The 13367-nt window shown below is 39.9% G+C and overlaps 1 protein-coding gene across 5 annotated transcripts in view; it reads right to left on the reverse strand.

Moving 5' to 3' along the window:
- The window catches only part of LOC115020019 (collagen alpha-1(XIX) chain), a 92507-nt gene that overhangs the window by 15695 nt on the left and 63445 nt on the right, over positions 1-13367 (reverse strand). For all 5 annotated transcript variants that reach the window (XM_029449850.1, XM_029449849.1, XM_029449851.1 and 2 more), the window contains 16 exons: positions 13156-13194; positions 13008-13055; positions 12226-12261; positions 11696-11740; positions 10855-10899; positions 10330-10383; positions 8903-8965; positions 7338-7379; positions 6169-6246; positions 5701-5736; positions 5464-5517; positions 5168-5221; positions 4381-4422; positions 2161-2265; positions 1927-1980; positions 1436-1489 (listed from right to left, as the gene is read on the reverse strand). In XM_029449850.1, the coding sequence (XP_029305710.1) occupies positions 1436-1489; positions 1927-1980; positions 2161-2265; positions 4381-4422; positions 5168-5221; positions 5464-5517; positions 5701-5736; positions 6169-6246; positions 7338-7379; positions 8903-8965; positions 10330-10383; positions 10855-10899; positions 11696-11740; positions 12226-12261; positions 13008-13055; positions 13156-13194 (849 nt within the window). The remainder of the gene's footprint in view (positions 1-1435; positions 1490-1926; positions 1981-2160; positions 2266-4380; positions 4423-5167; positions 5222-5463; positions 5518-5700; positions 5737-6168; positions 6247-7337; positions 7380-8902; positions 8966-10329; positions 10384-10854; positions 10900-11695; positions 11741-12225; positions 12262-13007; positions 13056-13155; positions 13195-13367) is intronic.

Here is a 13367-nt window from a genome sequence, read left to right on the forward strand (position 1 = left end):
TAACAGAATATTTATCTTCATATTTTACAGCCACATTGGATTTACAGTATACAATTTTACATATGTATTGTAATTTAGTGGTCCACATTTCTTGATGCCTGGAACAGCTTTCTAGGACTCCATGAGCAAGCAGCGATCGCTGATGAAACTAGAAAAGTAGAGGCCAAACAAAGAAGGGTTGAAACTCTCTAACTTGTCCATCCTGGCTCCCTTAAAGTCAAGATGCAAGTACAAAAAGATGGATTTAGTCATCTTGTATTGTGCTTAACTTTAGTGGATCATAATATCTAATCTATAGATTCTTTGGCTCAAAATGAGACCAAACTTTTCTTCCGTTGTTTGTGCCATGACAAAGGCCAACATGTGGACACGAATGAACTAGGTAAGGCTTGTTTTCAGACTAGCCAATTGCCAGAATTGCCTTTGGCTACTGAAGCAGTTGTTGATCACCTACTAGCCGGTTGAGAGCAGCGAGGCGTCAGCGGTCAATAATGGCATAGAATTGGTTTTTCAAAAATTTTCCATGGGCAAACAGTCATAAATGAGCACAAAGACTATTAGGCTGATGGGTCCGGTAGCATGCGAGATTAGCATCGAACAGACAGAAAGACGCACACGCACACGCGCACACACACATTATCTTAACATTTACCCCACAGACTGAAGCTTGACACAGCACATAGAGCATGCACCTATACTGTAGAGAGGATGAATGACAGAACGTTTCTACTCACTGCAATGACTACTGGGATTATGTTCACATGTTCACATGTTCTGATCTTTAAAGCATCTCTGACGATGCAGAACCTGTGTTACATTCCATCATCTACATGCAGCATGTCTTTATTCATGTGTTCAGATGAGGCAATCCTGTACTGTTCGTCAGATGTCATTGCACATGTTTCTCTCAATGATTTCTTTTATTATTGAAAGATAAAAAAACTTCAACAAGGCTATAAAAACATGTTTTTATTGAGCCTATAAAATATATTAACAAGTCTGCCTGTTCATGAAAATCTCCTGCCATTGCAGTTCAATGCTGAAAGTTGACCTATGAAATGCTTCTCAGCTCCTCTAAAGAGTGGCTTGTTTTTTAATTAACACACACACACACACACACACACACACACACACACACACACACACACACACACACACACACACACGCACACACACACGGCAGGCTACGTTCTTTATAAAGCGGCTCCTTGGAGTGCAAAAGATAGGGCATAGTGCACACGCAGCACTGTGCATAGCTTTTGATGGCGTCTTTTGAAAACAGACTTTAGTAGACAGGCTTTAAGACGAGGCGGACATTACAATATATTTACATTCTTTTGAAAAAAACAAAATAAACACCTCAATGTCACAGTTACTTCCGGATGGTTAAATAACTACCCGATACATTTAGTTAGCTTCAATTTTTTTCCCTTACCTCATCACCTTTATCTCCCGTTGGGCCTGGGAACCCTCTCTCTCCTTTGACTCCCTGCAGGTAAGCAGAGCCCATGAGGGACGGAAACATGTTTTTCATCAAACAAGGAAAAAGGCCTAAAACTAAAGGCTGATGGGTGTGAACTTCAACATGTCTTTTCCCATCTTACAGCACAGGACTTGAAAATTGCATAGCCCATTTTCTGGGGTAGAACACTGTATCCATAGCAACAACTTGTGCAGCGGGCACATGAGAGTGCACAGAATGATATGAGTTGTAGAACAGCTGGTTAGGCTTCCAGAGATAATCCAAGAGGTTGTTCATGAAAAGCGTATGTCAATGTAAATCTCTATACATTAGATTGCACACACATCTTAATAAACAAATGATGTAATGAGTCATTCATTTAGATCCACACAAAAAATTCCAATAACAAATGTATCTTGTTGTCTTGTGAGTATATTCACTGCTGATATTTGCTTGCATCTTACCTTTGGGCCTTCTTTCCCAGGGTTACCCATGGGACCTCTTACACCAGGATCCCCCTGTATAAGATACAAGTACACAATGAATATAGGTGTAAGCACACATGCTCTTAAATGATTTATTAAGCAGCCCCAAGAGTGCTTTTAACAAGTGTCATGCAATGCAAAGTATCATTGTCACATTAACATGTTTACAGCATCTCTTCCAAATTGCCTGCCATGTTGATGAGTTACTTGTACCTTTTCTCCCACCATGCCTTCTACTCCTTGCGCTCCATTGGACCCCTTCTCTCCCTTCTGCCCAGGAAGCCCTGGGACTCTCGTCTGGCACACACTGCAGGCGTTCTGCCATGGCAGGCAAAGTAGGAAGCAAAAAGTGGTGGCACAGATAAGATTTTGTCAGTTTGAGCTGGAGCAGTGCATTTTTCGCCCTTTATTATGTCACATCCCCTGGGTGGAGGACAAGACCCCAACTGACACAAAGTGTTCTCTAAATGTCTGCAGAGCAGAATAATGTAAACCCACCAAGAGTGTCTCCAAGAGTGCCTCTCGTCTCGGTGAGCGGTGAACTTTGTCAAACTCATTGATTGTGACATTTAGGTGAGAATTTTAAATACCATTGTCCCTAATCCAGTCTAGATATAGGTACTGCAAATCCAGGAAAAAGCTAGGAGCTCTAAATTAGTGCGAGGCAGTAGAAACAGGTACAGTGCACCATTAAAAAGAAGCTGAGTCTGAAATATAAAATGGGGAAACAATCTGTACCTGCTTGTCATCTAATTATCCTCCAAGAGTCAAAGGACATGTTTTAAATAAAACTAAATAAGCAGAGGATTTACACATGAATGATAAGAGAAACAATAAGGTAATTGAGTGGAAAATGTAATTATTATGTAATTTATGTAAGTAATTTTGTCAATTTGTCATCGAGGTGCTATGAATGATTAGTCACGTAATGGCATTATATTTATTGTCAGAGTAGACATGCATTACAAATGAACAATTAAAAAGTGTTATTTGATTGGTGTCATGCAGGTAATGTTAGTAAGTAAGGTGACTAAACTGCTTCAATAACAAATACAAGTAAATCAGTAATTTGCATGGACTTTGATGGAAAACGGCCATTATGAAAGGTAACAGCCACAAAAGAATCTCAGGTAATAAAAACTGAAGGCTGAAAAGTGTTTCACATTACGCTTTGGACTCGCAGTCCCCGTGCAAATTCTGCATTTGGTCAGTGATTGATGAAAAAATTAGGGGCAATACCCTTTTCAGAGTGAGGAAATTAAGATATAAGCTGCAAGTCTGCTGGTTTTAGGGACAAGACTTCTTTCAAATCTTTGGTAAGAGTGTTTCAGCATTCTCACCAAATGATTTAGCGTTTGGTAATTGGAGGTGAAGGTTTAAGTGACAAGGGAAATCTACCGGAGGAAATTAAATTAAAGCATTTTAGAAGTAAGAGAAGTGAGAGGTAATCCTAAAGGCTTATTTTGGGTTTTGCAAGAGATCTGAAATACATAGAATAGTATGTTTAGCAGTGGTGAATACCAGGTTTCATCGTGGTTACTTACTATAAACCTATAGGCATACGAGGCCATGCTGTGCTCCCACATTTAGATATATAGCATATATAGCATTTTTGTGAATTTAATGCGACACAGATAAGCTGTCACTGGGTTATGGCCACACAGATGATTCAGCATTTTTTTATCTTCGATCTGCACTGGTGTTAATGTTATAACTGTATATCTGACATTTAAAGATTGTAAAGCTAGTTTAATTATAATAAGACAAACTCAATGGGTTGAATAACCACATTTTCCAAATCTGACCCTTGGTTATTGCTGCCCCATTAAGACTGATTGGTGCAGTATTATCACCATGCAGTATATTCATCCCCTACATTATATGTGTATGTTTTTTTTGTGTCCAGCATGCAGCATCCTCAAGCAGACAGAAACATATTTGGTTAGTGACACCAATTAATACCACAAAAGCTTTTTCACACTCGGGATGATGGCTGTGAAATGAACTAATATGAAATTCCGTCTGACTCTTCACATGGTGGGAGGAAGATTGCCACATAGCAATAATTTCTGCAAAACTGCAGAGAAGTAATCTCTGTAATAAATATTTGTGGAGATAATATTTACATTTCATTTATTTCTAAATACTTAAGAAATCCTTATCTTAATTGGCTTTAATAAACATGTTGTCATACTGTTGACTGTGCACCTGCAGTGGATGAGTAAGCCTGGATTTCTTTTCAGCAGTCATCCTGATGGAGGCACTCGAGGGCTTTTACTATCTGTCTTAACTGATAGCATCCATACATTAGTCAAATTGTACTCTTTCAAATGAAGAAATGTTGTTAATTTGTCCAACTACAAACCCAGGCACCCCTCTGCATGTTATTGTTTGTGAAAAGCTGTAATTATCATTACTATGAATATAAAATACCTTGAGTAATGCACTCATGTCTCCAACAATTGGCAGGGCAGTCTGTCAAAGAAAGAAGGGAAAAGAAATGTATGAAACATTACAACAGTCTTAATTTCAGAGCTAACACATCTTTCACGCGTTGGAAATATTCTGCCGTTGTTTGTTTGATACAACCGCGTCTGCAAAACTGCTCATCAATTTAGACGAGCATCTTAAACATCCTTTCACCACAAACATTTTTAACAATTTTTTGTTTTAGTGTTTCATGTTCAGTTTTTATCTGCAACGCTTGAAGAAACCGTTCAATAACTTTATTGTTGAAAGATTCCTCACGTCTTCAAAATGCTGTTGTTCTCTGGAGCTGAGGAAAACATTTTGAATTGCAGCCCATGTTAGAGGACAATGAATGGCTTTCATGGGTCTTTACAATGCATGAATATAAATAGGTTAAATTGTTACATTTAGAAGGCTTTGATGCAGCAGCGGCAAAAATAATGGTATCATACTCACACTACAGCTATCAGAACTATAGTTAATGCTGCTTCTTGAAACACATGAAACCACAAGAAGGAGATGAAAACATGTGCTAACAACAGGGTGCTGCCAATTTGTCGTAAACGGCAACATTTTCTTGAAAGTGATGTCCGAAAGTGAACAGCAGGACGAGCTGCTAATTACCAAAAAATTGGAGCTGCATCGTGAATAGTGACTTTGACTTTAGGGTTAGCTCAGTAGTTCTCATTGTTCTCATTGCAGATCAGTGATGCTGAACCGCAAAAAGCAAAAATTAGATATTCTCACTTACAGGTTCACCTGGGGGTCCAGCAGGTCCCGGGAGGCCTGGCCTACCAGAGGAGCCCTTTAATTGAGACAAAGAAAGGAGTCAACAATCCTCCTGGCTATTATATCAAACAGACATGCAAGGCTGTAGCTGTGCTTTCACACCCCTCTTAGCTGGTGGGGATTTGTGTCCAGGAGCCGTGATACATTGTACTTGTTCGTCTACAAGATAGCTGACATTCTTTTATGCTTTCAGCAATCTTTTATCTGCAGATATGTGACGGGTGAATAAGAGTGGAAGGACTCACTGATCCCACTTACCTCTCTTCCTGGAGCTCCAGGAGGGCCAGATAAACCTGGTGGTCCGCGAGGGCCCTGAAAAACACCTAGACACTAACAATCTTGCTCTGTACAACCAGATAACAACTTATAACCACTGCAGTGTTATTCCTATTGTAACATAATTTCAAACTGCTGGCGCCACAGCATCAACAAGCTGAACATCAGAAAAATAACATGTTGTTTGTGTGTTGTGGATTCAGAGATTTTCCCACATACCTCAATACCCGGCTTTCCCGACGGTCCCATGCGGCCCTAAAAACACATCACACATCTTGTTAACACTATCTGCCCTCTAGCACCCAGGATCCAATAAAGGAATTGTGTTAGACACCTTTTGCTCTATTGATTCTGTCTCCAACAATCCTGCATTTCAAAAATGAAAGCAGACTCACTCACAATCAAAACTGCGTGAGGTTCAAACTAGCGTTGCAGAGCACATATATATAAAGCTATATATATATATATATATTTATATATATATCTAAGACAAAGGCAGAGTGCAACACGCCAGCACCTCACAGTGATGACCAGCGTTTTCATCTGAGAGTGTATTTAAAGAACACTAATCTTGGTATTCAAAGAGGATCTCTTTCATTGGATGCCTGAAGAAAAGAATCGGAAAGCATCGTAGTTTGAACCGAGTAATGAATGTGGGAGATGCAGACCAATCAACATCATACTCACAGGCGAGCCTATGATATTCTCCCCAGGTTCGCCTTTTTCAGCATGGTCTCCTGGCAATCCTGGGACACCTCTCTCCCCCTGACAAAATACAAGGGAGCAGTCAGTGAAAGTAATTACAGAAGTCATGGAGAGCTGCCGCACTACATGATCATTAACTATTTAAATTCTGCCAGAAGTCATTTTCCCTTTATGTTTTGCCTTTAAGTAGCTTTTTCAAGAATAAGAAACACAATGATGTCCAAGGCCAATGGCATGCACATGTTCATTATTTATATTAACTTGCGAATGTGTTGGGATACACAGTATGTTTAAATGTTAGATACATTTTTTTCATGACAACAAATTTGATAATTGGGATATATTAGGTGCATTATTTTCCAAACCTGCTAGCAAACTTGATATCATGAGAAAACTCTACTACAATTTAAAAGTAAGCACATACAGTACGTGGGCGTTTTGGTTTCATGAAAACTAGTTAGTTAGTTAATCTCGAAGATCTCTTTTGTTCTCTTTGGCGGCACCTCTGGCGATAAACAGTAATTACACTAATCTCAGATCCAAACATCCCGTTTGTGATTTTTCCCGGGAATGTCGCCACAGAGACCCAGTTCCTAATAGTGCAAATGCAAGGGCTTTATCAGTGGGCCATAGGCTCAATCAAGACTGTGGTACCTCATTTGGCAATGTTTAGTGAGACATATAGTTAATGGGAACCTTTCAATCTGCTTGAATTGTGAAATTGTGGCATGTGCAAATGAACGATGTTCGGCTTCTATTCATGTTACCAGCCGCCGGAGATCCCCACTCATTTGCCGATTTGACTTTTACCGGCAGAAGGATGTCGAACATCGTTCATTTGCAGGTGCCACCAACACAGCCGGTTTAAACTCAGCAAAGTTTCCCTTTAAATTAAAAAATGTTCTATTACATAACATTAGTTTAAAATCCATTCAAATGAACATATTTGGAATGAAGTCTGGCAATAAAGGCTGAGACATACACTAACGTAAACTGTACCTGAACATGATAGTATTAACAGTATTAACTTAAAACATACACACTGTAGTTGCAACAAATACCACTGATCTATGTGCAGAAGTTAACACAATGAGCAGTTGAGCTTAGGTCGGGTTGTGTTGGTGTTGCTCCACCACCACAGTGCTTCTTACCTTGGGCCCGCGAGACCCTCTGCTTAGAGACAACCCATCGCTCTACAAAACAACAGGAAGAAGACATCAGAATAGGGATTCACTGCACATTCATCAGCAATTCACTTTGAGACCCGAGGTGCAGCCCCAGAAAGCTGTTCTAGTGCTGGAATGTAAACAGGGATATTGAATCTGCACGAGCTACACTCCACACTGCAAACAATCTGAACGCAGCGTCGCATTGTGAGCTCATGTTTGTTACTTTTTACAACATTTTGAATAGTTTCTGTGTACACAAGCAGCCTGATAATGCCCTACCACAGAGAAAAACCTTGATTGGAATTGAGACTACTGTAAGCATTATTTACTGTACAGTTCTGATGAGACATTGATTTCTGTGGTCAGCATGTATCCGTGTTACAAGTCCTACATTGCACAATGTAAATTAGCTGTGCAGAAGTTGGATTTGAACTAGCACAGCAGTTTGGGAAGTGCAGAACTTTTGAGACTAAAAATATGATCCTATGACTGCAATTCCTTTTTGTTCTAGTTACATTACACATTATGCACTTGCACTCTGCTAAAACAAAACCTTTATATCAGTACTTGAGAGTAGAAGGAGATTGTTAATCTATGCAAATAATAAAATAAATTAAAAGGCTAATTGCTCATTATTCATTTAAAGGCAAATTCAATAAAGTGACGTTCACTTCTTGAGCAGGCTGACTCAATAAAGATCCTCAGACCATCTGCAGTAACTTGTGTTTAATGCTTTTTTCCTTTTTCTTCGTCTTACATAACAAAGATCATAACATTTAGAGGATCCATTGTCCTCCAAGGCCTCTGAACAGAGATGGATCTATGCAGAAGGACATCCTCTGGTAATGATAAATAGCTCTCTTTGTTTAGCTTTTGAACTATGAAACAACACGAGGTCATTGGCCTGCTGTAGAGATCTCTCCCTTGACACTTACACATACATATATTGCCCTCTTTTCCAATCCCAGTGCTGGAGTACATTAAAGAGGTTTAAATACTTCTGCCTGAATGCAATCTTTCCCTTATTACTGCTCAACTGACCACACTACCCCTTGCTTGATTAGTAGGTCTGAAGTCTGGCTCAATGTTCACTTCAGCGTTTCCACACACACAAACAAACATGATTGTTTAAAGCCATAGAGCACTTGCCGGTGATTGAGGAGTGCAAACGTCGTCAACCAGGACTGAGGCTGCACATGAGCCGATTTTTGGGGATGCTATAATGAACATTTCTAAATGTAAAGCCGTGTCCATAAAAGAGAGTGCTTCAACAGCAATAAGCTGCAAAGTGGGAGGATAGGTGATTACCCAGGCTGGGGTTATCCAGTGGTGGATTACTTAATGGCATTGCATCTCCATAATGTCATGGCAGCTAGGAAGCCAGAAGAGCTAGTTTCCTGTACATGTCTGCTGCTGTTCCAGCTGAATTTCTGTTGAATTGCTATTTCCCGGTTGTACACAGTTTCTACTTTTGCGTCCTGTGACTCGAAGGCTGAAACCAACAAGGTCAGTTGAAAGTTAGTGTCTAAACTTGATATGGTACCCACCATATATCCAACTCCAGGCTCACCCTTAGGTCCCTGTGGCCCTATCACTGCACCAAAGTCCCCCTACAAACAGAAAGAGAGACAGTAGTCAGAGGTTTCTTCCTAGACAACATTTCAGTCTGGCTGTGTCATCTCAACAATGGAAAGGATGTGCTGTATTACACTCCGGGAGGTGAACAAGGAAGAGTCTGGAGGCTGAAGCAGGGGCACACAGCATTTACCAGAATCATTTTGTACATCAATACGTACATTTACACTGATTGTTAGAGGGGACAGCTTTTGGCACTGCATGGACCCTTACAAAACCATCAAGTTTGTAGGCTGGAAATTGCTGCCCACAAGGCAGAAACAGCAGCATCTGCTTTACGTTTCCTGCCTCAAATATATTTGGTGACTCTTGTCATGGATACAAGTTTCATGTTACCAAATGAGGAACATTTCTTCATTTTTATTTATTCCCTAAAATGAACTTGCACTATGCACTTTAGTGCTTCAGCGCTATTGTCTTTTAGCAACGCAAGTGGTCAGTTGGTCAACCAATTCTGGTCTCAACTCAGATGGGTTGCGCTTAAATTTTGTAAAAATATTTTTGGTCCCCCGAGAATGAATCCTACTGACTTTGGTGATCCTCTGACTTTGTCTTTAGCGTCATCACTAGATATTTTCCCAATACTTCAGTTTATACTCAAATGCCTGAAAAGCTAAAGGCATTCCCATCAGCCTCAGCTATACTTTGCCTTGAGCACTAATTAGCAAATATTAGCATGCTAAAATGTTAAATTTACGATGGTGAGCATGATAAACATTATCTCTCTGTGAGCATGTTAGCATGCTGACGTTAGCATTTAGCTTAAAGCATCGCTGTGCCTTAGAACAGAACAGAACAGAGTCTATTAGCCTATTAATGTATCCACAGAGATGGCAGGAGCTAGGCCTCATGCTCTCAGGCTAAGTTAAGATCTTCTGGCATCAGATTCATATTTAGCGTACAGGCATTGTTTGTTTTTTCATATTTATCGACTACCACATGAATGTTCAGTACAGCAAAGATGGCAAAGGAGATGTGAATGGATGTAGGAGGCTTAAACACTTTAGGTTTCATTTCTCTGCCCTTGCGTGTAACACAGTGACTCCAGTGGGTGGGGAGTCTTGTGTACAGCTTTGTTTATTTTGACAGGTGAAAAACCCTATATGCATGTCAACTGTACACTTTTCCACTTTCACTGCGAGAAGGAATTTATTTACAAATAACAGAGTAGTCGGAGGCATCCGAGTCTGGAACACAAAGTAACAACACGATTGAGAAAGGCAGGCATGGCGAGTAATCTGAAAGGTATATTCACAAGTTGTCTCGCATGTTCACCCTGTGATAAAACATCATAGCTTCATATTTGTCTGTTGAGGTGAGAACTTGATTTGAAGTTTACCTTTTCTCCTTTCAGGCCATTTCTTCCAGACACCCCTGACTCCCCTGGCGAGCCCTGTAAATAGTGGTGAAAAGAGATACATCTATCACCAGGCCTTCATCTCCTCACACACATTTATCTCCTCCTCCTCACTGCTTCAGCAGGCTGCCGTGTTCCAACATAATTTCCCTTAGCCAGGATTTATGAAATGCCTCTTTTCCCTCCCTACTTTTGAGTAAAGACAGATGCTCATTACTGAAGCAGGTGTGGAGAACAGATTGAGCCTCTGCCTCCGTTCCTGGCATAAAGCGCTAAGATTTGCCTCTTTCCACTAATTAATTCTTAAATTTGATTACTGATCGTCTGTGTAAAAATTCTGGACTCTCCCTACTTCCTCTCTGTCTGTTGAGGTTTATCTGTTTATCTCTATCTTTCATTTTGGCAGCCTGAGTTAGAGAGAAGAGGATATGGCAAGGTGACAGATAAGGCAATGAAAGAAAGGAAGGCTTGACATGAAGCGCTCGTGTTTAGCGCCAATATACTTACTGGCTCGCCTGGGAGTCCTGTGAGTCCAGGCAGGCCTTGCTTGCCCTGGCAAAACACAAAGAAAAACCAATACTTTGGGATATTTTCTCCTTTTGTTTGGTGGAAGAATTGCCTGGGCTTTCAAATGTTACAGCCCAGTCAGCTTCACTGTGGACACGACTTTCGAGAGCATTTCAAAAAGCAGTGTAGTTTAAGTGGCCCCCCCCCCCGCTACCTTTTTAATAACACCATGGATAGTTTCATAGCAATTACTGTACTGTATGCCGAGGATATCATCACGACTGAGCAGCAGTAGGTCTGCACACACACACGCATGTTATTTCAAATACAAGCTTATATGCCGGCTATGCTGTCGTTCTAGATAAGCTCTTTATATGCATTCACCATTACAACTCATTATTTGTATCATCTTTGTGTATGTGGATGAACTGAACGATCCACATATTACCATGGAAACTGAGCTTATGTCAAACGATACAGTCGAACTAAGTGAAGGAGGACACAAGTGTTTTCATGCTTACTGATTAAGTATCCTCAATGGTAAGAGTTTTCAATGAGTTGGTTTACAGAGAATGCATTTAGAATACTTGTGTTAACGAAGAATTAGCTTGTTGAAAAATTGTAATATGCAATTATTCGTTTGCATTCATCTCTCAAATATCCTATTCTGAAGCGAAACTGTGAATATAGCGGGATGTTTACATTTCCTCCCAGTTCTATGAAAGACCGATACTTAAGTAGACTTTGTCTCACAGTTGTTTATGTTCAGCGGGCTGTTATATTTCTCCGTCTGACCTATTGTAAGTGGCACAGCTGACATGAGAGAAATACAAAGTCTCACCTCCGGTCCTTGATCTCCTTTTAGTCCCGACGGCCCGATGGTTCCCTGTTACAGCACCAACAAAGGGTGAGTGAGAGCCAGTTATGGGGAGGCAGGAACATGGAGGAGAAAAACATTAGGCTTGTCACAATAGAATATCTAAATTCAAGACACAAAAGTTTGCCGAGACATAGAAGTCAACAGAAAGGAGTAAAGGTGGAAGATAATTACTGTAGTTTGTCATGACAAACGTTAGGCTCTCTGACAACAGCTCAAAAGCAAAAGAAAATGGATATCTTTAATCTCTGGCAGGTTATAGCGTCGCTGTCTCGCTCAGGACTTACTGTATGTCAGAGAAAGAATATTTCTACAATAAAAAGGGCTTTGATCACCAATCTGTGTGCTCTTTACATACCTACCCTGTTGTGACACTGCGGAGGGCTACACAGAGTGATACTCAATGGACATATAATACTTTGGAGCCTTGTTTTGTTGGAGGTGGATATTGATTCTCAAGTTATAGTGTAAGTACTAAGTCTTCAACAAGTTACCTTGAAGCCTTGCAGCCCTGGAGCTCCTCGCTCCCCCTGTAGAAAGTAAAGGAGATAGAAAATAATCATTTCTCAAGACGTGCAAAAAAGAAAATAGTCTGATGACTGGGTAAGGCAGGAAAAAAAGGACCTTGGTGAAGTCATCTTTCACATTGTGTGAAGGTTAAGAAATTGTGTTTCCCTTGTTAAGTTTGCTTCTTTGTTCTGGGAATGTGAATACAATGAAAGCAGGAACTGTATTTTATTATATTATTAGGTACACATGGTCCAGGGTTTATTTTTGATGCCTGCTACGTTACAGCAAATATTCTTTCATTTGCAGATTCTTATATCTCTACATGTCATTTATTTTTCATTTAGCTGACAGTCTTTTGATGTTTGGTCAATAGCTGCATCAGTGGGCTTCGTAATCTGCTCGCCTGAAGTAGATAAATGTGTTGTTTTGAGGTTTAAGCGACACCTCTGTGCAGCACAAAGACGACATCCAACTCATCTGCACAGCAGGTGATGCTCACTTGTTCTTTCGGAATCAAATGTCAACACTGCTTTTGTTGATGTTACGTAAGAAACGGAAAAAATATTTCTCACTTGTCAAATATTGGATGCAATGAAAAACAGATTTGTCATTAAATGGCAGTAAAAGGTAAGTAAAATGTAATATATGTTTTATATATTCAATAAACATTTGATTACTAGACGTTGGATGCGATGAAAACTTATGGTTTCTTACGGTTAAATTATCTTTACTGAGAAATAATAATAATAATGTGGGAAACAGTTACCTCAGCTCCCTTTTCTCCCGTTTGGATCGTGTCCTCCTTCATTTCATCCTCAAACACAAGAGAAAACAGACTTCAGAATCTGACTGAAGAGTAACCACAGATACAATACTACAACATTTCAAGTGTTCTGATATAAATAGCAGCTCACAGTTCCAGAGAGCTGTCTTAATCCGTGAGCGGTCATCACCTAGAAGTATTGAAAAAGACAGTGTTACCTAAATTGTCTTCACTGATCTCCCAATCACTACAAGTCAAAGCTACTGATTGTTATTAAAGGCAGTACAGAAGTACAGAACAACTTTCTCTTGATTCACAAATACATAATAAATCATTATCTCGATAGAATGTTTTTATATTTCT

The sequence above is a fragment of the Cottoperca gobio genome, chromosome 15, assembly GCF_900634415.1.
Source record: "Cottoperca gobio chromosome 15, fCotGob3.1, whole genome shotgun sequence".
NCBI classification, from domain to species: Eukaryota; Metazoa; Chordata; class Actinopteri; order Perciformes; family Bovichtidae; genus Cottoperca; species Cottoperca gobio.